The sequence below is a fragment of the Oncorhynchus gorbuscha genome, linkage group LG16 (genome assembly GCF_021184085.1).
Source record: "Oncorhynchus gorbuscha isolate QuinsamMale2020 ecotype Even-year linkage group LG16, OgorEven_v1.0, whole genome shotgun sequence".
Classification (NCBI taxonomy): Eukaryota; Metazoa; Chordata; class Actinopteri; order Salmoniformes; family Salmonidae; genus Oncorhynchus; species Oncorhynchus gorbuscha.
Window position 1 is genome coordinate 62155795 of NC_060188.1, and position 27625 is coordinate 62183419.

Below are 27625 nucleotides of genomic sequence, written 5' to 3' on the forward strand. Positions count from 1 at the left end.
ATTGACATTACTGTACCTGTATTGACAGTGGTTTACCAGGAGGCATTTAAAAATGGCTCTTTTCCGGACACCTTTTAATGGGGCTTTTATATCGCTTATTCCTAAAAAGGATAGAGATGCTACAGAACCTGGGAATTTTAGCGCAATCAGCGTCCTTAATGTGGACTGTAAGATTCTTACTAAGACCCTTGCGATACACTTAGAAGGCACTACCTAATATTATTCATAGTGACCAAGTAGGATTTATTAAGAACAGGACCTCAACTGATAATATGAGGAGGCTCTTAAATCTCACGAGGAAAAACGTCAAGGGGGATGAATACTTTTGCAAGGCACTGTAAATATACTCAGTTTAGATATTAGTCCTATGTGCTCACCAAGGGATGTAGGAGGCTTGGCTTTACCAGATGTCAAATTGTACAATTTATCATTTGAAATGGCTAAATTGGCGAAACATTGGCGCAAAGGGAATGCTGGCTTGGATTGGATAACAATAGAACAGGAACTAAATTATCCTTTTACCCCTGTTGATACTTTGTCATATGGTCTGTTGAAACTTTGAACCCAATTGTTTTACACTCAAAAGAGGTGTGGAGAACAGTACACAAGTTGTGTGGAATTTCACATCTGAAACAAGGATACTCATCATTGTGGCACAATCCAAGGCTATGGATAGGTAAGAAGTCTGTGTACTGCAAACGGTGGCTAATGAAAGGAATCTGAACATCTCTTAGGAAAAAAAAGTAACTATTTGAACCAAGGCTTAAAAAGAACTGCTGTTTGCACAAGATGGAGGAAAAGTTGGAGCATAACTAATGAAATTACAGTTAATGAAAGTGCTGTAGAATTTGTGAATTTTGTATAATAAATTCTATACATTAGTTTACATACTGGAATTAGTGTACACAACGGCAGAGTTATGTTTAAAGTGTAAAGCTAATAATGACTCAATAGTCCATGCTTTCTGGGAATGCTAAAAAGTCCAGAAGTTGTAAGTGGAGCTAGAAAAACATCTGTCTACATATTTCAAGACAGGGCATATGGGGGTGTACTGACCATACCCAATGGGCTGGACGATTCTCTTTTCATCATGAAAACACATACAAGAAACTTGGAAGTGAATAAATTCGCCATAAATTGACACAATGGGAAAAATCGGTAATGATTTTGTTATTGAAATAGCATTATTGAACGAGCATAACAAATTGGTACAATTTTAATACCATGTGGCCAAGAATAATGTAGGCTCTAGGGATGGGGGTGTGAGCATGCGGGGCAGATGAGATGTAGTCATTGTTTGTGTGTGTCTGTAAGTTGTTGATTTAGTTTTTTGGAGTGCAATGTTTTTATTTTAAAATGACGATTAATAAATTCATTCTCTAGTCTGGGTACCTGTCTTTTTGTTAACTTTCTACTCCATGTCATTGCCAAAGAGACTGTCCTTTCTGTAATCTCAATGTTTATTATGCAGCTGGATTTACGGTGGAGTTGTGTATTGGTTGTTGGAAATGACATTAACATTTTCCATGACAACATGGATTAGTCAAAAACAAATATTTAGTTGTTCGCTAGGCAAATTGTGTTTTGAGGCTTTGGAATTGCAGTATGTATTTAGTTTGATAATTTACACGTAAACTAGCAACTTTTGACAGACTGGTTTCGTCTGGACACATTTTTTCCCTTGGCAACCAGATACCAACGTGTTCTGTGTATAGAAATAAAAAGTGATCATTCCAATATTTGGATAATAGTTGTGATTGGAGGATAGCTGTGATGGTTATTGAATCAGGATCAAATCCTCTGTTCTCCTACAACTCATTAATGATAGAATGTTCATATTTTACAGATGGCAGAAAGGCCTATCTTTTTGGCAATGACAAGGAGTGGAATATTCGCTAAAGAGACTGGTAGTCAGGCTAGTAACCAAGAAACTTGATATCGACATCTAGTCACTTAGTTATTAGCAAGTTACATTGCTGAAGCCCTGAGCTGGATATAATTTGTGACACATCTTAGATTTCTTATAGTATATAGTAAGCAGGGACATAGCACTCCGTCCCCTGTATATGTAGAAACAGTATATCGCCCAAGCCTAATAAATCTAGATTAGGGCTGAGCCCCTTTTAGTCGATTGTTTGGTCGATAGGCTGCTGGTCAAGCAGTAGCAAAAAGAAAAAAAACATCACGGGGTACAAGACACCTGTCTGATTCGCTTCTCTCTGAGTGGACTGATCCATTGTGGAGGCAGTGGGGAGGGCACAGTCCATCAGTCTAAGACATGTACTACTGAAATTGTATCTGGTTATATTTTATAAGAACAATTAAAACATTTTTTTTATAACATGCGCATTCTCCCATGTTGGATAGTGGTCGCTGTCTATGGTTCAGAAACACTTCACTGTGCTGTTGAATTGGCACCTTTTCCTAGACCATGTTGCTATGTGCATAATAGCAAAGTTAACTAGCATATTGGTGTTGAGAACAATGCATGGAGGCAGAATGAGGAGATGAGATGAGAAAACAGCCCATGTCTTAATATCTAATAAAAGTGAGGAGAGAGGAAACACTAACTTAATTAGGTCTATAATCAATAGCCTAACTGTGAAATGTGCCTGACTTTATAAATCCTTGTTTGGAAAGTATTCAGATCCCTTGATTCCCCCCCCCACATTTTGTTACATTACAGCCTTGTTCTAAAGTTGATTTAAAAAATGTCCCCCTCATCAATCTAAACACAATAATGACAAAGCGAAAAATGTTTTTTTAGATAATTTTTTGCAAATGTAATTGAACAAAAAAAACACATTTTTATTTAAATAAGTATTCAGACCCTTTGCTATGAGACTTGAAATTTAGTTTAGGTGCATCCTGTTTTCATTGATCATTCTTGAGATGTTTCTACAACTTGATTATACAACTTGAGTCTACCTGTGGTAAATTCAATTGATTGGACATAATGCGGAAAGGCACACACCAGTCTATATAAGATCACACAGTTGACCGTGCATGTCAGAGCAAAAACCAAGCCATGAGGGCGAGGCACTGATCTGGGGGAAGGGTACCAAAAAATGTCTGCAGCATTGAAGGTCACCAAAAAATGGCTGCAGCATTGAAGGTCACCAAGAACACCGAGGCCTCCATCATTCTTAAATGGAAGAAGTTTGGAACCACCAAGACTCTTCCTAGAGCTGTATGCCTGGCCAAACTGAGCAATTGGGGGAGAAGGGCCTTTGTCGGGTTCTTAGTTACTTCCCTGACAGTCACTCTGACAGAGCTCCGGAGTTCCTCTGTGGAGATGGGAGAACCATCCAGAAGGACAACCATCTCTGCACCAATCAGGCCTTTATGGTAGAGTGGTCAGACGGAAGCCACTCTTCAATAAAAAGCACATGACTGCCCGCTTGGAGTTTGCCAAAAGGCACCTAAAGGACTCTCAGACCATGAGAAACAAGATTCTCTGGTCTGATGAAACCAATATTTAACTCTTTGGTCTGAATGCCAAGTGTCACGTCTGGAGGAAACCTGGCACCATACCTTTGGTGAAGTATGGTGGTGGCAGCATCGTGCTGTGGTGATTTTGTTCAGTGGCAGGGACTGGGAGACTAGTCAGGATCGAGGGAAAGATGAATGGAATGGAGTAAAGTACAGAGAGATCCTTGATGAAAACCTGCTCCAGAGTTTTCAGGATTTCAGACTTGGGCCAGGGTTCACCTTCCAATAGGGCAACAACCCTGACAACACAGGAGTGGCTTTGGAACAAGTCTCTGAATGACCTTGAGTGGCCTAGCCAGAGGCCAGATTTTAACCCACTCTAACATCTCTGGAGAGAGCTGAAAATGGTTGTGCAGCGATGCTCCCCATCCAACCTGACAGAGCTTGAGAGTATCTGCAGAGAAGAATGGGAGAAACTCTCCAAATACAGGTGTTCCAAGCTTGTAGCGTCATACCCAAGAAGACTCGAGGCTGTAATCACTGCCAGAGGTGCTGCAATAAAGTACAGAGTAAAGGTTCTAAATACTTATGTAAATGTCATATTTAAGATTTTTATTTTTAATACATTTTCAAACATTTCTAAACTGTTTTTGCTTTGTCATTATGATTGCCTTGAGAGAGAAGCTGTTTTTTGCAGTCTTTCGGTCCCAGTTTTGATGCACCTTTACTGACCTCGCCTTCTGGATGATAGCGGAGTGAACAGACCGTGGCTCGGGTGGTTGATTTTCTCAATTCTCTTTTTGGCTGTGCTGTGACATTGGGTGCTGTAGTTGTCCTGGAGGGCAGGTAGTGTGCAGACCTCACCACCCCCTGGAGAGCCCAGTGGTTGCTGGCGGTGCAGTTGCCGTACCAGGCGGTGATGCAGCCCGACAGGATGCTCTCAATGGTGCTTCTGTAAGAGTTTGTGAGGGTCTTAGGGGACAAGCCAAATAGTTGAGGGAGAGGTTATTTTCCTGGCACCACTCACCTCCCTGTAGGCTGTCTCGTCATTGTTGATAATCAGGCCTACTACTGTTGTGTCGTCTGCAAACTTGATTTAAGTTAAACGCGTTCTTGTCCACGCAGTCATGGGTGAACAGGGAGTACATGATGGGGCTGAGCACGCACCCTTGTGGGACCCCTGTGTTGAGGATCAGCGAAGTGGAATTGTTGTTTCCTACCTTCACCACTTGGGGGGGTGGCTCGTCAGGAAGTCCAGGACCCAGTTGCACAGGGTGTGCTTCAGACCCAGGGCTCCGAGCTTAATCATGTGTTTGGAGGGTACTAGGGTGTTGAAGGCTGAGCTGTAGTCAATGAACAGCATTCTTACATATGTATTTCTCTTGTCCAGATGGGATAGGGCAGTGCGCAGTGCAATGGTGATTGCATCATCTGTGGATCTATAGGGGCGGTATGCACATTGAAGTGGGTCTAGGGTATCAGGTAAGTTGGAGGTGATATGATCCTTAAATATCCTCTCAAAGGACTTCATGATGACAGAAGTGAGTGCTACGCTGCGATAGTCAATTTGTTACCTTTGCTTTCTTGGGTACAGGAACAATGGTGGACATCTTGAAGCAGGTGGAAACGGCCGACTGGGATCGGGAGAGATTGAATATGTCCGTAAACACTCCAGCCAGCTGGCCTGCGAATAATCATTATAACATAATCATCAATGCTTCATAGTTTTACATTGAAATTTACATTGAAATTAACTCGCTGTATGCGTGTACGCCTAAGTGTTGGGAATTTGGAGAGTACAGTAAAAGGCCTATGTTTTGAATTTAATTTGCAAGGGATAATAACTGTTTTGAGATTAATTAGCAGTTGACTGATAACCTAGGGTCCGTCTCTCTCAAACCTTTTCCTTGCAGTTGTAGCAACATAAAAATGATCCCAAAACACACAATAAACGAAGGTCATTTCATGTTTGTTAGGAATTGATTACAAATTTCTCAGACCCTGACTTATACCGAATGCAGTCAATGGTACATTTCTGGTTATTTACAACCCATCTATGGACAAAATAACGGTTGTTGTTATCCTCTAGGTAAGCCTCAACTTTCTGTTAAGTGCATTGACATGTCAAGTTTTGTTTGTAGGTCACAGTGTCCTGATAGAAGACAATTTTTGTTTTCTAGTGTGATTGATTAAATAGATGTTAGTCATGTTTGACCAAGGTACTAAGGTGCTTGATGAATCAAATCAAAATCAAATTTATATAGCCCAGTACATCTCAAAGTGATGTACTGAAACCCAGCCTAAAACCCCAAACAGCAAGCAATGCAGGTGTAGAAGCACGGTGGCTAGGAAAAACTCCATAGAAAGGCCAAAACCAGAACCAGGCTATGAGGGGTGGCCAGTCCTCTTCTGGCTGATGAAGTGGTTGTGCCAATAACTGCAGTGAAGCTCCACCATAACCTCTGAAGTGTCTTGGTGCTTCTCTGGCTATTTGTACAGTACAGTCGCCTCATTGGCTGCATTTTTGACCAACCACATCAGATCTTTTTCAGAGCTGGTCTGATTGGTCAAAAAGCAATTAGTGGAAATAAGATCAGAATTGGGCTGCCTGTGTAAATGCAGCCAATGTGACTGTACAAATATTTTTTTATTTACATCGTTAATAATCATCAAGTAGAGTAGTTTCCCCTTTTGATAGTGTCGATGTATCATAGACATAAATGTCTCTGAATATGCCTCTGGTGCAAGGACACAGATAGTTTTACTGTTCTCTTCACAACAGATCAAAGAGAAAAAATGCCTAATCCCTCTCATACAGCAAATGCTGATTCTGCAATGCTGTTTTGATTTGCGTTATGGAAAGTATAGGGACCTACAAGTCATTTTATTATCTTAAATATAAAATTTAAAAAAGGTTTTGGCAAAAGCTTTGTTTTGGTGATATGTGTTCTTGCTATGACTTGCAATGTGTTATCATCAGGCTGTGCAGACCTGCCCTGTTCACTGTGCCCAGACTGGCTGTCACCCACCATGTTATTATGGATAGCTTCCCATGTCATGACCTTGTGTGGGTGTGTGTGTGTGTGTGTGTGTGTGTGTGTGTGTGTGTGTGTGTGTGTGTAGGAGTTCACCGTCCCAGACTACCGAGGTCACCTGCAGGACCAGCAGGGTCGGCGAAGGCCTTCCTTGCTTTCTGAATTCCACCCTGGAACTGAGAGGTACGTAACCATACCAACAGCCACCTCCAATCTATACTTGACAAAATTATAAATGCAACCATTTAAACGATTTTACTGACTTACATTTCATATAAGGAAATCAAGTCAATTTAAGTAAATTCATTAAACTCTAATCTATGGATTTCACATAACTGGGCATAGGCCCACCCACTGGGGAGCTAGCCACAGCCAATCAGAATGAGTTTTTTCCCCACAAAAGGGCTTTATTACAGATAGAAATACTCCTCAATTTCATCAGCTGTCCGGGTGGTCGGTCTTATTCTCTAAAATGATGTTGCAATAATCAATGACCAGCAGCGTACTGGTAGTAATACATCTAATAAATAATCATTTTTAGCAGCATTATGTTGTCATCCAGAGTCACATATAATTATGTATTTATTTATTTTCCAAGCTATAGCACACAATATTTTACAGCAGGTTTTTAAAGGACCAAGGAGTTTGCTCTGCTTTGTATTTACATTTTTGCCATGGAAAAAAATATCGCAATATTGGTATAGTCATAGCCCTAGTACACTCTAGACCCATGTATTTACTGTGAACAAAAATATAACGCCACATGTAAAGTGTTTCATAAGCTGAAATAAAAGATTCCAGAAATGTTCCATTTGACTATTTAATGAAGCTGCCAGTTGAGGACTTGTAAGGCGTCTGTTTCTCAAACTAGACACTCTAATATACTTGTCCTCTTTCTCTGTTGTGCACCGGGGCCTCCCATTCCTCTTTCTATTCTGGTTAGGGCCAGTTGGTGCTGTTCTGTGACTGGAGTAGTACACAGCGCTGTACCAGATCTTCAGGTTCTTGGCAATTTCTCACATGGAATAGCCTTAATTTCTCAGAACAAGAATAGACTGATGAGTTTCAGAAGAAAGTTCTATGTTTCTGGCCATTTTGAGCCTGTAATTGAATCCACAAATGCTGATGCTCCAGATACAACTGGCCTTCTTTAGACTAGTTGAGTATCGCTTCTTTAATCAGGACAACAGTTTTCAGCTGTGCGAACATGGTTCCAAAGGGGTTTTCAAATGCTCAATTAGCCTTTTTAAAATGATCAACTTGAACTTGGATTAGCTAACACAGGAGTGATGGTTGCTGATAATGGGCCTCTCTCTGAACACCTATGTAGATATTTCATTAAAAATCTGCCATTTCCAGCTACAATAGTCATTTACAACATTAACAATATCTACACTGTATTTCTGATGAATATGATGTTATTTTAATGGACAAAAATGTCTAATTATTTTTTGCAAATTTGCAAAAAGGACATTTGTAAGTGACCCCAAACTTTTGAACTGTTGTGTAAATCTGTGGTTTGGTTCCTTGCCACGTTACTAATGAGAATTGCAATACTGGTATCGTCCCCACCACGCCAGGCCTCCAGAGAGACGTCATGGCTATGAGCAACAGTTCCACAGTGTCACCTCCCAGCAGCAGACCGACGGACATGAGGCCCTGGAAGCCAAGCGGCCTCGCATGGAGACCGTCTCTGAGGCCCACTTTTCCCACAATGCCCTGTCCGGAGGCATCATTCTGCCCCTGCAGTCCCACCAGGTCCAGGACAGCCTCAGAGCCTCCGGAGGGGAGGTCAAGAAGGTGGGCGCCGCCTATCTGCCTATTTCTAATAAAGACATGGAGAACTATTGCTAAAGCAATGTATTAAAACCCTCAGTGACTTTCAGTATGTTTGAGGGCATCACTTTGTGCAAGGTACAGAAGGGCTAATCTAGATCACATATTGAATATTTATATGGCATACAAGTTGATTTGTAGATTCTGTACAGTCTGAGTGATTCTGTGACTACATTGCAGTCAGACTGTACATGTTTGAGACTGCAATCTATTGAACCCACATTGACTGCAGTGGATTCACTTTCTTTGTCTGTGTTCCAGGAGACCCAGTTCAGTGGCATGAAAGCCGAGTCTCAGTCCCCAGGAGGGCTGCACCGTGTGGGGGAGGAGCAGGACGGCTCGCCCTCCAAACTGTCCAAGGAGGAACTGATCCAGAGCATGGACCGTGTGGACAGAGAAATCGCTAAAGTGGAGCAGCAGATCTTCAAACTGAAGAAGAAGCAGGTGGGTTAGGCCACTTGTGACGTGACACACTACTTGCCTGCCCCAGACCTGTTGGAAAGATTAATATTCTGTGATTTGTGTCGATGGGAAATCTTTTCTATCTTGGATTTCTAGCTATTAACATAATATTGGAGTAGATCTTAACACTGCCCTTCAACCAAATGCTGCAACATTACATCTAATTGAATGTTGATTGAACCAAACAAATGTATTTTTATCACTCATTCATACCCTCTAATACCAACGTGTTTCACAAGATGTTATAAACAAGTTAAAAGCCTCTTTGTCTCCGTGACAAGGAGGTGGAACTGAGCCAGTCCATTGTGTAAGTGAGTCAGGCAGGGTGAAAGGGCCTCCAGCTAAGCATACAGGTTAGGTAGTCGTCCCAGAAAGGACCACTCTCCTCCAGGCAGCGCTACAGGTTGCCCCCCTGTATTCACTGCTGCGTTTGAAGGCAAATCTCTGGGTCTCTTAAGTTGATTACCACTGGAGTACAGGTCAGCTAGCTTGTTGCACACCTATGTCTGCTTTGAATTACTTGCTCCCAGAAGACGGTGAATATCTGGAGCTATGGGATTATTCACAATATCAAGCTCTCTTCCTGACCTGGTGAAGGGATAATTAACTCGCTTTTTTGTTGGGATTTGAGTCGGAGAGCAAAAAACAGTTGCTGTCTTTTTGGAATCCCTACTCGTTAGACAGGAATGTGAACTGCGCTTGGCTTTGGGAGAAAGGCAATTTTTGTGTTTTCCTAAGGCTTTTTCCAGGATTTTCTGGGAATTATTTATTTATTCAAGGTATTCCAGGAGCTCCTAATCTCGGGTTGCCTTTTGTAACCTAGTTGTTTACATAACCTTTAGCATGTAAACACATGGACACCAGTTCAACACACACACACACACACACACACACACACACACACACACACACACACACACACACACACACACACACACACACACACACACACACACACACACACACACACACACACACACACACACACACACACACACAAGTTCAACTATCAGTCAGCAGAGTGAGCCTCAGAGAGTGCAGGGACCAGCATGTCAGTTACATTACAGAGCTCTTAAAATATATATATTTAAAAAAAAAAAGCATGAGCCTCGCATATCAGAGACTGGAATCGGATTAGCATCGTTGAGTTGAAATGGAGCCTTGTTCTCCTGCCCAGCCACCGCCATGAGCTGTATAGAGGTGGAATTAGAAAACATGAACATTTTGTTTGAAAACTCGCAGCATGAAACCCATGACTTATTCTTTAACTGTATGATTTATGGAGGAGAGGAAGTTTCCCATATGATTGTGTGTGTGTGTGTGTGTGTGTGTGTGTGTGTGTGTGTGTGTGTGTGTGTGTGTGTGTGTGTGTGTGTGTGTGTGTGTGTGTGTGTGTGTGTGTGTGTGTGTGTGTGTGTGTGTGTGTGTGTGTGTGTGTGTGTGCACACTCATTTGTTAACTGTTATGTGTTGTCTTATAGCAACAACTGGAGGAGGAAGCGGCGAAGCCAGTGGAGCCAGAAAAGCCGGCGACCCCTCCCCCCATACCACAGGAACACAACAAACACCGCAGCATAGTCCAGATCATCTATGACGAGAACAGGGTGGGGTTACCGGGGAATGCTGTACACCTACTGTACTCCTACTGTACTCACTCACTCACCTCTACTACACCTGCCACTACTACACAAGGCAGCTCTTTCAATGTGTCTGGTGGTCTTACCATGCATATATGAGCGATTCACAATATTTCTTTCATTGTTTTCTCTAAATAAGTTTTTCTTCTCAATTAAAGGTCAATACACTGCATTTCAAACAGAAAGCAATAATCAAATGAATTCAGGGCTTTTAAAATTATACCTAGGCTAAATATAAGCGTTTCACAACCGTAAGACACACTAATAATTAAATTATTTTCTCAAAATAGTTTAATCTGCCTTTTACAATAATCACTCTTATAATAATCACTCTGAAACGGAACCTTTTTGTTACACATTTAACCAGAACCATGCACAATGCATATCCACTAATAATGACCAACTTATTGTAGCAGCACTAATAAATGACTGTTTATGAGACCTGGGTCTCAAAAAGTTAATCTCTCAAGCACAAGCCCACGTGCTAGTGAGTAGCCAACTAATCTTTTATATTTCAAGTCTAGCCAACTTGAATCTATTTGCTAGCTAACAAGGTAGAACAGTTTAACTGTTAGAACAGACCTTCCTGTCCGTTCACCTGTTTGAACAGCAAGCTAGCCTGTCCGCTTTGTTTTTAGACGTTGAAATCAAGTGGCCTACCTGGATAAGAAGATGCTTATTTCTCAGAATGATACAAATGTGTATTTCTTATGCTCATTGCAAATTTATAAAACACAGACGAGACAGCTAGCACATAACTCTGTGGATAAAATGCTGCTAGGGGTACGTGGTACCGCAATGCCGTGCGCAACAAACGGAACATACATTTTCCAAATCAATGTTTTCTGATACTCTTGTTTTAGTAGGGTCTGCTCTGCTCAATTATTTTTGAATTGAGACATACAGGTATTGTTATAAAGGTTAAGTTCTCTATTATAGGAAAATAATGACAATGTGTTTTGGTGTCCATATGACCGCTGCATTTGAGGTTTGGTCCAACATAAAATAATGAGTTGAAACTAATTATTTTCAGAGGACGCAATCTTTCATCTTTTGTTGTTGTGAGTGGTAGGGGAAGGGGCTTGGGGTGGGGTGGGTGGTGCACAGCACAGAAGGAGTGAAGGAGACAAGACCAAAAAGACAACATGAGAACAAGCGGACATAAACTCCCTTGCTATACAAGTATTTGGAATTTTGCCCTAAAAGATCAATTATAATTAACTCTATTGCCTGGTGCTAACCACACTTTTATCTAATAAAATTGTTTTGATCACATACACATTGTTAGCAAATGTTATTACGAGTGTAGCGAAATGCTTGTGCTTCTAGTTCCGACAGTGCACAAGTGTATATAGATATATATATATGGATGAGCAATGACAGTGGCATAGGCAGATGCAATAATGGTATAAAATATAGTATATACATATGAGATGAGTAATGCAAGAAATGTAAACATTGAAGTGACTAGAGATCCATGTATTAAAGTGGCCAATGATTTCAAGTCTTTACGTAGGCAGCAGCCTCTCTGTTTTTAGTGATGGCTGTTTAGTCTGATGACTTTGAGATAGAAGCTGTTTTTCAGTCTCTCGGTCCCAGCTTTGATGCACCACTCCATACATGCTCAAATTTATGAAAGTGGAGGGTAACAATTATGCATAACTGTACTTAAATCTTAAGCATGAAGCACACTGAGAATCTCACTGCTGATAGGTACTTAACTTGACTTTGAGCGAATCAAATAGCATGAATATGCTAGCGGACCTTAGCTAGCTAGCTAAACATTTGGCTATGGGCTGGCACTGGGATTATGGAAAGTGAATTAAATATTTTCTTTGTCATCTTGCTAGGCAGTTATTTAGCTGTAGCCATTTTTTATTTATTTAACCTTTTATTTAACTAGGCAAGTCCGTGAAGAACAAATTATTATTTCCAAGACAGCCTACCAGAAGGCAAAAGGCCTCCTGTGGGGATGGGGATGGAATTTTAAAAAATATAGGACAAAATACACACATAAAGAGAGACCTAAAGATGACAACACAGCATGGTAGCAACACAACTTGGCAGCAGCACAAAACACGGTACAAACATTATTGGGCACAGACAACAGCACAAAGAGCAAGAAGGAAGAGACAACAATACATCACGCAAAGCAGCCACAACTCAGTAATGTCCATGATTGAGTCTTTGACTGAAGAGATGGAGATAACTGTCCTGTATTTAATGAAGCTGCCAGTTGAGGACTTGTGAGGTGTTTGTTTCTCAAACTAGACACTAATGTACTTGTCCTCTTTCTCAGTTGTGCACCGGGGACTCCCACTCTTTCTATTCTGGTTAGAGACAGTTTGAGCTGTTCTGTGAAGGGAGTTGTACACAGCGTTGTACGAGCTCTTCAGTTGGCAATTTCTCACATTGAATAGCCTTCATTTCTCAGAACAATTATAGACTGATGAGTTTCAGAAGAAAGTTATTTGTTTCTGTCCATTTTGAGCCTGTAATCAAACCCACAAATGCTTATGCTCCAGCTACTCAACTAGTCTAAAGAAGGCCCGTTTGATTGCTCCTTTGATCAGCACAACAGTTTTCAGCTGTGTGAACATAATTGCAAAAGGGTTTTCTAATGATCAATTAGCCTTTTCAAAATTATCATCTTGGATTAGCTAATACATCGTGCCATTGGAACACAGGAGTGATGTTTGCTGATAATGGGCCTCTGTACGCCGATGTAGACATTCCATTAAAAATCAGCCATTTACAGCTCTAATTTAGAACATTAACAATGTCTACACTGTATTTCTAATCAATTTGATATTATTTTAATGGATCATTTTTTTTGTGCTTTTCTTTCAAAACAAGGACATTTGTAAGTGACCCCAAACTTTTGAACGGTAGTGTATGTGTGTTTTAGCAGAGGGAAAGGGAAGGTGGGACTGTGTGTGTGGGTAACTAGTTCATGTCTGTGTTCTCGCAAGACCGCCTGCATCCTTCTCAGCCAGCCATTAACCCTTTTAGCGGGAAAGCCTCTCCTCAGCCCAGACTGTGAGAGCAGAGCCACGTAGAACATTCCCCCTGTGGCCTTGGTTATATGGCCACAGCAGTTTCAGGGCAGAGTTTTTATGAAAAGGTGTGCGTGTGTGTGTGTGTGTGTGTGTGTGTGTGTGTGTGTGTGTGTGTGTGTGTGTGTGTGTGTGTGTGTGTGTGTGTGTGTGTGTGTGTGTGTGTGTGTGTGTGTGTGTGTGTCATTTTTTAAAAATGTTTTTTTTTTTAACTGCGTAGATACAAGAGATCTGTCGCTAGTGCCAAGGTCTATTAGTTATTCTATACCAGAAGATAATTTTGGCTTTGTATTGTCTCCTCTTCAAACAACACAGTTTATACATTTTTCATGCATAATTTGGACAAAAGCTTAAACACAGACACATTACTATTAGTTGTGTAAAATAGTTTGGAGATACATGGAAGATAACATACACCAGAGCCTTTTGTTTGGTCGCTCTTCCTCATCTGTTTGAGCTTCTTGTTGAAACTCTTGTTGGCTGCCAGGTAGCCTAGCAGTTATGATCTTTGGGCCAGTAACCAAAATGTTGCTGGTTTGAATCCCAGAGCTGATTAGGTGGAAAATATGTTGATGTGCCCTTGAGCAAGGCACTTCACCCTAATTGTTCCTGTATGTCGCTCTGGATATGAGTGTTCGCTGAATGACTTAAGTGTCAATGTAATAACCTTGCCTGGCAATAATCTCTGTTGGCTTTCCTCTTTTGGGCAGGCAGATTCACCACACAGTGCTGCCTGGGAAAGAGACGCTGTATTTTCAGACTTCAGACACTTAGGAAGACAGAACTGGATTTATTTTTTCCATAGATCCCTACTTTGTATACATACATGCAGTTGAAGTCGGACGTTTAAGTACACTTAGGTTGGAGTCATTAAAACTCATTTATCAATCACGCCACAAAATTCTTGTTAACAAACTGTGGTTTTGGCAAATCTACCTTGTGCATGACACAAGTAATTTTTTCCAAAAATTGTTTACAGACAGATTTTTTCACATATTCACTGTATCACAAAGTTTACTTACACTAAGTTGACGGTGCCTTTAAACAGCTTGGAAAATTCCAGAAAATTATGTCATGGCTTTAGAAGGCTAATTTACACAATTGAGTCAATTGGAGGTGTACCTGTGGATGTATTTCAAGGCCTACGCTCAAACTCAGTGCCTCGTTGCTTGACATGATGGGAAAATCAAAAGAAATCAGCCAGGATCTCAGGACAAAAATTGTAGACCTCCACAAGTCTGGTTTATCTTTGGGAGCAATTTCCAAACGCCTGAAGGTACCACGTTCATCTGAACAAACAGTACTCAAGTATAAACACCCTGGGACCACGCAGCTGTCATACTGCTCAGGAAGGAGGCGTTCGGTCTCCTAGAGATGAACGTACCTTGGTGTGAAAAGTGCAAATCATTCCCAGAACAGCAGCAAAAGACCTTGTGAAGATGCTGGAGGAAACGGGTACAAAAGTATCTATATTTACAGCAAAATGAGTCCTATATCGACGTAACCTGAATGGCCGCTCAGCAAGGAAGAAGCCACTGCTCCAAACTGCCATAAAAAAGCCAGGCTACGGTTTTCAACTGCACATGGGGACAAATATCATACTTTTTGGAGAACTGTCCTCTGGTCTGATGAAACAAAAATAGAACTGTTTGGCCGTAATGACCATCATTATCTTTGGAGGAAAAAGGAGGAGGCTTGCAAGCCGAAGAATACCATCCCAACCGTGAAGTACTGGGGTGGCAGCATCAAGTTGTGGGAGTGCTTTGCTGCAGGAGAGACTGGTGCACTTCACAAAATAGATGGCATCATAAGAGAGGAAAATTAAATGTATATATTGAAGCAACATCTCAAGACATCAGTCAGGAAGTGAAAGCTTGGTTGCAAATGGGTCTTCCAAATGGACATTGACCCCAAACATACTTCCAAAGTTGTGGCAAAATGGCATAAGAACAACAAAGTCAGGGTATTGGAGTGGCCATCAGAAAGCCCTGACCTCAATCCTATAGAAAATTTGCGGGCAGATCTGAAAAAGCATGTGTGAGCAAGGAGGCCTGCAAACCTGACTCAGTTACACCAGCTCTGTCAGGAGGAATGGGCCAAAATTCACCCAACTTATTGTGGGAAGGTTGTGGAAGGCTACCCTAAACGTTTGACCCAAGGTAAACAATTTAAAGGCAATGCTACCAAATACTAATTGAGTGTATGTAAACTTCTGACCCACTGGGAATGTGATGTAAGAAATTTTAGCTGAAATGAATCATTCTCTCAATTATTATTCTGACATTTCACATTTTTAAAATAAAGTGGTCATCCTAACTGACCTAAGACATGGAATTTTTACTAGGATTAAATGTCAGGAATTGTGAAACTAATTTTAAATGTATTTGGCTAAGGTGTATTTAAACGTCCGACTTCAACTGTACATGCATACATGCTGCTTTTTCATGTTTGTGTGTGTGCTGAGGAAAAAGAAAGGGCCAAAAAATAAATAAATAAATGTCATACCATTGTATGGTTGAGGGGAAAAATATATATTTAGCAAATTATTGTGTCCAACTAGTTATTGTCCTACGCTGTCAATAGATTTTGCAGCTGTAATTGAACAAATGGAACCACAGAGCCTGCAGCCCACATTGTGTGTTCAGTCACCAAGGACTACTACTTTGAGGAAAAGGTTTATTCTATTTTGATCTGTACTAACTATCATTATATTGTGTTTTTTTTTTGCCAGAAAAAAGCTGAAGAGGCCCATAAGATATTTGAAGGTCTTGGTCCCAAGGTTGAACTGGTAGGTGGTTGGGGGTATTCTGAATGGTTGAATGATTATTGTTTCCTAGATACAGTGTGTTCGGAAAGTATTCAGACCCCTTCACTTTTTCCAGATTTTTCACCCTCCTCAATCTGCATACAATACCTAATAATGACAAGGTGAAAACAGGTTTTTAGAAATGTTTGCTAATTTATAAAAAAATATAAAACAAATACCTTATTTACGTAAGTATTCAGACCCTTTGCTATGAGACTCAAAATTGAGCAGAAGGGCATCCTGTTTCCATTGATCATCCTTGTGATGTTTCTACAACTTGATTGTCGTCCACATGTGGTAAATTCAATTGATTGGACATGATTTGGAAAGGCACACACCTGTCTATATAAGGTCTCACAGTTGACCGAGCAAAAACCAATCCATGAGATCGAAGGAATTGTTCTTAACGCTCTCAGACAGGATTGCGCCTTGGTCTTGGTTGTGACCAAGAAACCGATGCTCACTTTGACAGTCCTCCAGAGTTCCCCTGTGGAGATGGTTGTCCTTCTGGAATGTTCTCCCATCTCTACAGCACTCCACCAATCAGGCATTTTTGGTAGAGTGGCCAGACGGCTGCCACTCCAGTAAAAGGCAAATGAAGCCCTCTTGGAGTTTGCCTAAAGGACTTAGACCATGAGAAACAAACAAGTGGTGGCAGGATCATTCTGTGGGGATGTTTTTAGGCGGCAGAGACTGGGAGACCAGTCAGAATTGAGAGAAAGATGTACTAAGCAGTACAGATGAGAACCTGCTCCAGAGCGCTCAGGACTTCAGATTGGGGCAATGGTTCACCTTCCAACAGGACAACAACCCTATGCACACAGGCAGGACAACGCAGGAGTGGCTTTGGGATAAGTCTCTGAATGTCCTTGAGTGGCCCAGCCAGAGCCCGTACTTGAACCCGATCTAACATCTCTGGAGAGACCTGAAAATAGCTGTACAGTGACGCTCCCAATCCAACCTGACAGAGCTTGAGAGGATCTGCAGAGAATAATGGGAGAAACTCCCCAAATACAGGAGTGCCAAGCTTGTAACGTCATACCCAGGAAGACTCGAGGCTATAGTCGCTGGCGAAGGTGCTTCAACAATGTACTGAGTAAAGGGTCTTAATACTTATGTAAATATTTTATTTCGGTTTTTATTTTTAATACATAGAAAAATAAAAAACAGTTTTTGCTTTGCTATTATGGGGCATTGTGTGTAGATTAAAGGGGAAAAACATTTCAATCTGTTTTAGAATAAGGCTGACAGTGGTAGAAGTGAAGGGGTCTGAATACTTTCGAATGCAGTGTTAATGTTCTTCGAGAACTGCATATAGTAGCAATGAATTATTAGCTATTACAATGCTTGTAGCTAATTACTTAAGTCATTACTTATAGACTGATTTCTCCCCCCCCCCTTTTTTTAGCCCCTTTATAACCAGCCGTCGGATACTAAAGTATACCATGACAACATAAAGACGTGAGTATGCACTTTTGTTTCTTGCGTGTACAGTATATATAGAAGCATGTGTGTCAGGGTTTCAGATAGCCGGCTTTTGGCACCCAAAAATAATTATGGAAAGCCAATAAATAAAATTGGCGCCGGACAATTGTCCGGAAGAAGGGAAAAAATCCCATTGCGAATACCAGTCACTGTAGCATGAGAGCTGCTGCTACAGCTCATCAAATGGCTCGTTCGTTGCTGCTGGATGAAATATGTGCTTTCAGAAGCCTAATTGTTGCACAACAACTCTAAATGCAATCGCGTTTTAAAAACATTTTCAATGGCCATGATTTTATAAAGTGCTACTGTTTCTCAACTGGTAATTGATGCTTGCTTCCATTCGCCATTCAAGTTCAAAGGCAACTAGACGGGTTGCTGTGTGTCACACACCACTTTGCATTGAGCTGGGGAGACTATGGATTTTTTGAACATATAGGCTACTTAATTAGCCTATTTCTATCATGTTCTATTGTTTTTCAACTTTCTTTCATTGTCCAGTAGCCAAAGGCCCCTCCTTCTCTAATTCCTCTTATTAATGGAGAGGTGGAAGACAGATTAAGTTGTTTCTTTATGTAGAGTTAAATAGGCATGTGTTGTGCATGTTATCTTCTCTAACTGTTTAGTCCTTCCATGGTATTTCCTACAGGATCCTTTTGTTGTTGTAGTGTTAACAGCAATAGTAGTGTCCCTATTAGAGGTTGACCCATTATGATTTTAACGCTAATACCGATTTATTGGAGGACCAAAAAAAGCCGATACCGATTTAATCGGACAATTTTTATATATTTGTAATAATAACAATTACAACAATACTGAATGAACACTTTAAATAAAAGTTTAACTTAAATAAAACCTATTTAGTTTCAAGAAAATAATGAAATGTGTTCAATTTGGTTTAAATAATGCAAAAACACAGTGTTGGAGAAGAAAGTAAAAGTGCAATATGTGCCATGTAAAAAAGCTAACGTTTAAGTTCCTTGCTCAGAACATTAGAACATATGAAAGCTGGTTGTTCCTTTTAACATGAGTCTTCAATATTCCCAGGTAAGAAGTTTTAGGTTGTAGTTATTTCTTTCTATACCATTTGTATTTCATATACCTTTGACTTTTGGATATTCTTATAGGCACCTCAGTATTGCCAGCCTAATCTCGGGAGTTGATAGGCTTGAAGTCATAAACAGCGCTGTGCTTCAAGCATTGCAAAGAGCTTCTGGCAAACGCTGAAAAGTGCTGTTTTAATGAATGCTTATGAGCCTGCTGCTGCCTACCACTGCTCAGTCAGACTGCTCTATCAATTATCAAATCATAGACTTAATTATAATATTAATAAACACACAGAAATACGAGCCGTAGGTCATTAATATGGTCAAATCCGGAAACGATCATTTCAAAAACAAAAGTTTATTCTTTCAGTGAAATATGGAACCGTTCCGTATTTTATCGAACGGTTGGCATCCATAAGTCTAAATATTGCTGTTACATTGCACAACTTTCAATGTTATGTCAAATTCTGGCAAATTAATTACGGTCTTTGTTAGGAAGAAATTGTCTTCACACGGTTCACAACGAGCCAGGCGGCCCAAACTGTTGCACCCTGACTCTGCTTGCATAGAATGCAAGTGAAGTGACACAATTTCCCTAGTTAATATTGCCTGCTAACATTAATTTATTTTAACTAAATATGCAGGTTTAAAAATATATACTTGTGTATTGATTTTAAGAAAAGCATTGATGTTTATGGTTAGGTACACAACGGACAGTGCTTTTTTTTCACGAATGCGCTTGTTACATCATCACCCGTTTGGCGAAGTAGGCTGTGATTCAATGATAAATAAACAGGCCCTGCATTGATTATTTGCAAAGCAGGACAAGCTAGTTAACTACAATTGGTTGATGATATTACTAGTTTTAACTAGTGATTATGTTAAGATAAAAAAAAAAAAATTAAGATGAGTTTAATGCTAGCTAGCAACTTACCATGGCTCCTTACTGCACTTGCGTAACAGATGGTCAGCCTGCCACGCAGTCTTCTCATGGAGTGCAATGTAATCGGCGTCCAAAAATGCCGTTTACCGATTGTTATGAAAACTTGAAAATCGGCCCTAATTATTAGGCCGTGCCGATTTAACCGGTCAACCTTTGGTCTCTATAGGATCTAGCTTGGCGCACACCTCACTGAGCAAACCGTTTTTCTCTCTCTCCCAGTAATCAAGTGATGAGGAAGAAGCTGATTCTGTTTTTCAAGAGAAGGAACCATGCTCGTAAACAAAGGGTAAGTCTCTCTCCCTGTGTTGAGGGCTGCAAGGGAAGGAAAATTCAAGGCATGTGCTGGATGCTATGACCAAAATACAGAGACTCTCTCACACACACACACGGACAGCCTCACGGACAGACTGACCGACAAGCTGTGCTCTCATAGAGATGACCAAAACTGACCATGGACAATAATAATAATTTGATAGTTTAACCCAATGGCAAGCTCTTTTACTCTATGCATGTACTGCATGTTAAACTGCATCACATTCTTCAATTTGGTGTCATTTTAATGTCTTCTGGCACCAATTGAATTTGAAAGCAATAGGTGGCTTGAATTTATATGCCCACTTATTGGTTTCATAATTAGTTTGACATGTTTCTAACACTTTGGGCTGTCCCCGACAAAAGAAAATCTTGGTCCACCGAAAGTCATCTATTCTTTCGACTATTTGATTGATCTACATTTTTGAATATGTATTTTTCCATCTATAGACACACCTTTTATGTGTTTTTGAATAAAATCAACTATATATCCATTGAGGTTCTCTGATGCTTTAAGCACTTTGCTTGATGAAATATGACACAAATGACTCGAGGGAGCCAAAGATCAAGATAACCAGAAGAAAAAAAACGTAACCTGACCTGCTCTTACTCACTTTTTAAGATTCTGCCGTTTCTCTTCCGTAGAAAATGTCCTTATGAAAATAGATATCCTATAAATCACGTTGCCTGCGAATGGTCTGTCTGCAACGAACTTGAAACATTTTATCAACTGTTAACTTGGGTCCAGCCCGAAGCTTAAGCTAGCAAACTTGCAACATTTTATAAAATATTCTGGGCCCTCAGTCTCCAGCACTGGTGAGCTCGGGACAGACACAGCTGTAGGCTATTTGCGCAAGGAAATCGAAGTAATCAGGTCGGACTATTTTATGACGTTTCCACTGGATCAAAGCATGACGTTTTTCCCTTTCATGCTGAGTGGTTATCGAAAGGGAGAGAGCTGGAAAGATTTTTCAAATACATTAAGGAACTATTGTCATTCTCAATGGATGTAAAAACAGACTTAGTTTGCTTGCTGTTTGAGGAGAAGAAAACATTACTTTCAGAAGATCCGCAGCTCATTAGTGGTAGTGCATTAAAGCCAATCAGAAATAGTATCAGATTCCCAAATGGGCACATTTATATGCCTACATTTGCTCGCAGGCCAGTCAGCCTATAGGCCTACTTCTATGCGTAATCAGGTGCGCGTCCGAACTCAATATTGACAGGAGTGCTCCAAACAAAAGACAATGACAAAACTCACATATGGAATGAAATTAACCAAAACATGTTACTCACAAACCATAAATAAAAGAAGGATTGAAAACACATTCGACACCAGAAAAGCTCAATACGTGGTACTCTCCTCCTGTGTACAGAGCCCTTTTAATATTTTGCGCGAAACCACCAAACCGTTCTTTTAATAGCCAGTTCCACCAAAGCATTAAGGCAAAGAACAAACTATCTAATATATAGTTGATTATCGTATACTCTGCAAACTGTGTCCACTCCAAAAATGAGAATGATAAAAGACTGGAATAATATATTGAACGAATTAACAGAAGTTATCGCAACCAAACAAACATTGTAGATTAGAAATGATAGAAATGAACCGTAAATGTACTACTGGTGATATATGTCATAGGGAATTGATAGACACTAACAATCAAACAATGAATGTGCACAAATTGGCATCAGAGATTGCATTCTGAAGAGAGACGTCCATTTTGCATTTTAGCCACACACCCCTTCTTTTTGGACTGTGCCAGAGGCCTCTACAATGCCTCTGCAGTGGATTAGTTCACTGAGATGGACACGAATAAGACAGGTGTCTCGTGTGCCATTAAAATTAAGATATATTTTTAGATTTGTTACTACTCAAGAACAACAACAACTCTGTCGACCAAACAATCGCCCAGTCGACTAATTAGGGTCATCCCTAGTAACTTTAACTGTTTGAACAGGCTATCTGCTAGGGCTGGGCGATACACTTAAAAACATATGGGCGTTTCACATTATATACAGTATCTAAAAATTTAAAAAAGTCTCTAAATAAGCTTCGGTGTACAATTAAAGTTCAAATACACTGCATTTCAAACAGTCATCAATGATCGAATGAATTCAGGACGTGTGAAATTAGGCTAAATATAAGCCCTACTAATTATTTCATTATTTTTTTGTAATAATAATAATAATAATAATAATATTAATAATAATAATAATAATAACTGATCTGGCTTTCAAGTCTGTCAATGAAAAATGCCATTTTTGTTACAAATTTAACCAGAACCAAGCATAATCCACATTCACTAATAATGACTAACTTCTTGTAGCAGGCATTATAGGAAATTAAGACATGTCTCAGAAACAGTCTCTCAAGCACAAGCCCACGTGCTAGTGAGTAGCCACCTAATCTTTCTAATTCAAGTTTAGCCAACTTTGATCTGTTTGCTAACTAACAAGGTAGAGCAGTTTTAAATTGTTATGAACACACCTGCCTGTCTCCCAACTGTTTTATCAGCATGCTTGCCTGTACACTTTGTTCAGATGTTGAAATTAAGTGGCCTACCTTATCTCTCAGAATGAGAACAAGTGGCCAAATACTTATATACAGTTGAAGTCGGAAGTTCACATACACCTTAGCCAAAAACATTTAGACTCAGTTTTTCACAATTCTTGACATTTAATACTCGTACAAATTCCCTGTCTTAGGTCAGTTAGGATCACCACTTTGTTTTAAGAATGTGAAATGTCAGAATGATTTATTTCAGCTTTTATTTCTTTCATCACATTCCCCGTGGGTCAGAAGTTTACATACAATCAGTTAGTATTTGATAGCATTGCCTTTAAATTGTTTAACTTGAGTCAAACGTTTCGGGTAGCCTTCCACATCTTCCCACAATAAGTTGGGTGAATTTTGGTGGCCCATTCCTCGCAGAGCTGGTGTAACTGAGTCAGGTTTGTAGGCCTCCTTACTCACACACGGTTTTCAGTTCTAAATTGACTTTGTTGTCCTTAAGCCATTTTGCCACAACTTTGGAAGTATGCTTGGGGTCATTGTCCATTTGGAAGACCCATTCAGTTCCAAACCGTAGTCTGGCTTTGTTTGTGGTGGTTTTGGAGCAGTGGCTTCTTCTTTGCTGAGTGGCCTTTCAGGTTATGTTGATATAGGACTCGTTTTACTGTGGATATAGATACTTTTGTACCGGTTTCATCCAGCATCTTCACAAGGTCTTTTGCTGCTGTTCTAGGATTGATTTGCACTTTTCGCACTAAAGTATGTTCATCTCTAGGAGACTGGCTGGCTGTGTGGTCCCATGGTGTTTATACTTGCTTACTATTGTTTGTACAGATGAACGTGGTACCTTCAGGCTTTTGGAAATTGCTCCCAAGGATGAACCAGACTTATGGAGGTCTACAATTTGTTTTCTGAGGTCTTGGCATTCTTTTTGATTTTCCCATGATGTCAAGCGAAGAGGCACTGTGTTTGAAGGTTGGCCTTGAAATACATCCACAGGTACTTCTCCAATTGACTCAAATGATGTCAATTAGCCTATCAGAAGCTTCTAAAGCCATGACATAATTTTCTGGAATTTTCCAAGCTGTTCAAAGGCACAGTCAACTTAGTGTATTTAAACTTCTGACCCCCTTGGAATTGTGATACAGTGAATTATAAGTGGAATAACCTGTAAACAATTGTTGGAGAAATTACTTGTCATGGGCAAAGTAGAAGTCCTAACTGACTTGCCAAAACTATAGTTTGTTAACAAGAAATTTGTGGAGTGGTTTAGAAACAAATTTTAATAACTCCAACCTAAGTGTATGTTAACTTCAACTGTAGTTGTGTTTTATGCTTATTGCAGTTGTATAAAACTAGACAGCTTCTGTGGCTAATATGCTGCTAGTTGTACTTGGTACCTTAATGCAGCGTACGACAAACTGATCATTACATTTCCAGAATCAATGTTCTTTGATAGGCTACTCCTGTTTTACTAGTGTCTGCTCTGCGCACATTGAGGAGTTGAAACATAAAAAGGGTGTCGTTAAGAAGGTTAACTCCTTCTCTATTACAGTAAAATAATGTCTCTGTGTTTCATGGATACCATTTTTATATCTCTATGTCCAGAATGAGACAAGTTTGAATTGGTTTTGTGAGCCAATGCTAACTAGCATTTGCGCAATGACAAAGTATTTGGGATCAGCTAGCATGCTAAATATTGTCTAGTCTAATCACCCCATGTGGAAACGTTATACATTTTTTGTAAATGATGAAGGTAGGTGGTTATTGTTCGGTGAGTGCTACTTTTAGCAGGCTGCTTCCAGGCAGGGTCAGACAGACCTTTATGACTCTGAACAATGGCAGCAGAGTGTGCTGCATGGCCACCTGCCAAGAGGAAGGTGGATTGTTTGGCCCTTGCTAGTCGAGAGTGGAAACAAGGCTGTATTCTCCTCCCTGTATGAGACTTTCTCCATATCTTCTAGTCTTCTCTTTTTTATCTCTGGTTAATGTCCATAATGTGTAAATGCTGTAATGTTCCATCTCAAACATCTCACATTTTAAGTCCAAGATTGCCGATGGAACTCTCTGGATTTCACAGTTGTGGCCAGAATTATATTTGAGAGGCGTGGTGAAATAATGGCAAATAGGACAGGGTATCATCAGCACAAGATTTGTGATTTTGGATACATTCTACTTATCCATTTGCTTACAGATGTAGGTGTAGGTCAGGAGAGCCATGGGTAAGGTTTGAATTAGGTCGTTGTCATCATGTTGTACCTCAACATCCAGATCCCCTTTCACAAACCCGTATTGTGTGGTTCAGGAACAGAACATCTGCCAGCGCTACGACCAGCTGATGGAGGCGTGGGAGAAGAAGGTGGAGCGGATGGAGAACAACCCGCGACGCAAGGCCAAGGATAGCCGCACCAGGGAGTACTACGAGAGACAGTTCCCCGAAATACGCAAGCAGAGAGAGCAGCAGGAGCGCTTCCAGAGGTAAATTGAGGGAATGGGAAACTGGGATAAATCTCAAGTCTTCCATCGATTGCTTGTGTCTTCTCTTCTTGCATCCTCCTCAAAATGCATTGGCAAGGATCCCCTCCTACTGAAAACACAGGACAGGTGAAAGCAATACAATCAATGCCTCGTATTGTAAAAAGTTGATATCACCTGTCCAGTTTCTTTTAGATCAGTGCACAATGATGGAGAGGAAACAAGGAGAGGATGCCTCTTTGCACTATTGAGATGCATGTTAGGTGGTGTGATGCAGGCAGATCAGCTGGCTGTGTCAGGGGTCAGTCCAGCCAGCGTCTGGCTGTTCCTGGCACACAAGCTTGGGTATTTCTCTGAAATCTTCTAGCAAGTTGGTCAGGGATGCTAGTTCAGACTGCTAGTACTTGACCAGGCAGTGAAAGTAATGATTAGCCAAAAAGGTGTAGCTGATTTCTTATCCATTTATTTGTACCCCAATGTCCCTTTTGTGTATTTTAGACTATTTCCTTTTGAGGATTGTTCTAATATTTTGGAGGCTATCATTATAGCTGTAAAGAGTCAACATTAGGGGCAGGATGTGTCATGGAAGGCTGATTCATGATGCCAAACATTCCAGATTTAAAAGTTAATTGTATCCCCTTTTAGAAGTATTTTTCTACAAGCGAGAGAAGAGACATTGACATTCAAGTATAAAGTAATTTCCCCCTAGTTTGAAAGATTTCAGTCAAGCAATTACCTTTAGTCACAACATGTTGACTGTTTAATTTGATTAATGATCGCTTTTTGCCTTTTGTTTAGTGGTAAGGAAAACAAACTAAAAACAATGGGGCCATTGTTTCCCCAGCAGCACAATTGCACATTAAGTAATAAACCACCCTTGCAAATCCTTCAGAACATTAAGGAAGTATCTGTGCTCATTTTTGGTCCTTGTGGTTTTCAGTTTCCACTTCAAAGTCTTTAGTAAAACTCTCCTTTAAATTTGAACTTAAAAAAAAATCATTACATATTTTACAGTGCATTCATAAAGTATTCACACCTCTTGACTTTTCCCACAGCCTGAATTAAAATTAGATTAAATTAAGATTTTGTTTCACTGGCCTACACACAATATCCCATAATGTCAAAGTGGAATTATGTTTTTAGAGATCTTTACAAATGAATAAAAAATGAAAAGTTGAAATGTCTTGTCAATAAGTATTCAACCCCTTTGTTGTGGCAAGCTTGCTTAACAAGTCACATAATAAGTTGCATGGTCTCTGCGTGCAATAACACTGTTTAACATGATTTTGAAGGACTACCTCATCTCTGTACCCCACACATACTTTTATCTGTAAGGTCCCTCAGTTGAGCAGTGAATTTTAAACACAGAGACCAGGGAGGTTTTCCATTGCAAAGAAGGGGACCTATTGGTAGATGTTTAAATTTTTAAAAAGCAGACATTGAACATCCATGCCAAGAGTATGCAAAGCTGTCAAGGCAAAGGGTGGCTACTTTGAAGATTCTCAAATATAAATTATGTTTAACACTTTTTTGGTTACTACATGATTTCATATGTGTTATTTCATAGTTTTGATGTTGTCACTATTATTTTACACTGTAGAAAATAGTAAAAACAAAGAAAAGCCTGGAATGAGTAGGCTTTTTTTTTTTTTTTGAATTTTACCCCTTTTTCTCCCCAATTTCATGGTATCCAATTGTTAGTAGCTACTATCTTGTCTCATCGCTACAACTCCCGTACGGGCTCGGGAGAGACTAAGGTTGAAAGTCATGCGTCCTCCGATACCCGACCAAGCTGCACTGCTTCTTAACACAGCGCGCATCCAACCCGGAAGCCAGCCGCACCAATGTGTCGGAGGAGACACCGTGCACCTGGCAACCTTGGTTAGCGTGCACGGCGCCCGGCCCGCCACAGGAGTCGCTGGTGCGCGATGAGACAAGGATATCCCTACCGGCCAAACCCTCCCTAATCCGGATGACGCTAGGCCAATTGTGCGTCGCCCCACGGACCTCCCGGTCGTGGCCGGTTACGACAGAGCCTGGGCGCGAACCCATAGTCTCTGGGGGGTACAGCGTCCTTAACCACTGCGCCACCCGGGTCAACTGCGTGTCAACTTTTGACTGGTACTGTAAATCGGCTTAGATCAATGGCAACACTTGAAAGTGGCTGTCTAGCAATGATCAACAACCAACATGGCAGAGCCTGAAACAATATTTGCACATTATTCCTTTTTAAAATTCTATTATCCAAGTGTGAAATGCTCTTAAGCCTTGTTCACATTGGTAGTTTGAAGGGACTCTAATCCCATTTATTTGCATTTCTGATTAGAATTTGTAAATCTACCTGTAGTTCTGAACAGCCAAAAAAGCACATGGAATCAAATAGTTCAATCCTTTGTAGGTGGTTTGACATCATACAAATATGATTCCTGGTCATGTGACTTGTGTTAATGTTCAAATCTGATTGATTTGCCCTCAAGTGTTTTTTTTAGACTTATTCCACATATCTTTTTGCTGGCTAGCTACTTCATTGACAGTTTGACAAGAACATGTGGTAGCTAACTAGCTTGTTAATTGTTTACAAACAAATTA

At 40.3% G+C, this 27625-nt stretch overlaps 1 protein-coding gene across 6 annotated transcripts in view; it reads left to right on the forward strand.

The window, feature by feature from the left end:
- Positions 1-27625, forward strand: part of ncor1 (nuclear receptor corepressor 1) — a 115019-nt gene that overhangs the window by 23254 nt on the left and 64140 nt on the right. For all 6 annotated transcript variants that reach the window (XM_046303605.1, XM_046303607.1, XM_046303610.1 and 3 more), the window contains exons 3-10: positions 6556-6650; positions 8048-8267; positions 8565-8747; positions 10246-10368; positions 16189-16245; positions 17672-17724; positions 19954-20020; positions 24867-25039. In XM_046303605.1, the coding sequence (XP_046159561.1) occupies positions 6556-6650; positions 8048-8267; positions 8565-8747; positions 10246-10368; positions 16189-16245; positions 17672-17724; positions 19954-20020; positions 24867-25039 (971 nt within the window). The remainder of the gene's footprint in view (positions 1-6555; positions 6651-8047; positions 8268-8564; positions 8748-10245; positions 10369-16188; positions 16246-17671; positions 17725-19953; positions 20021-24866; positions 25040-27625) is intronic.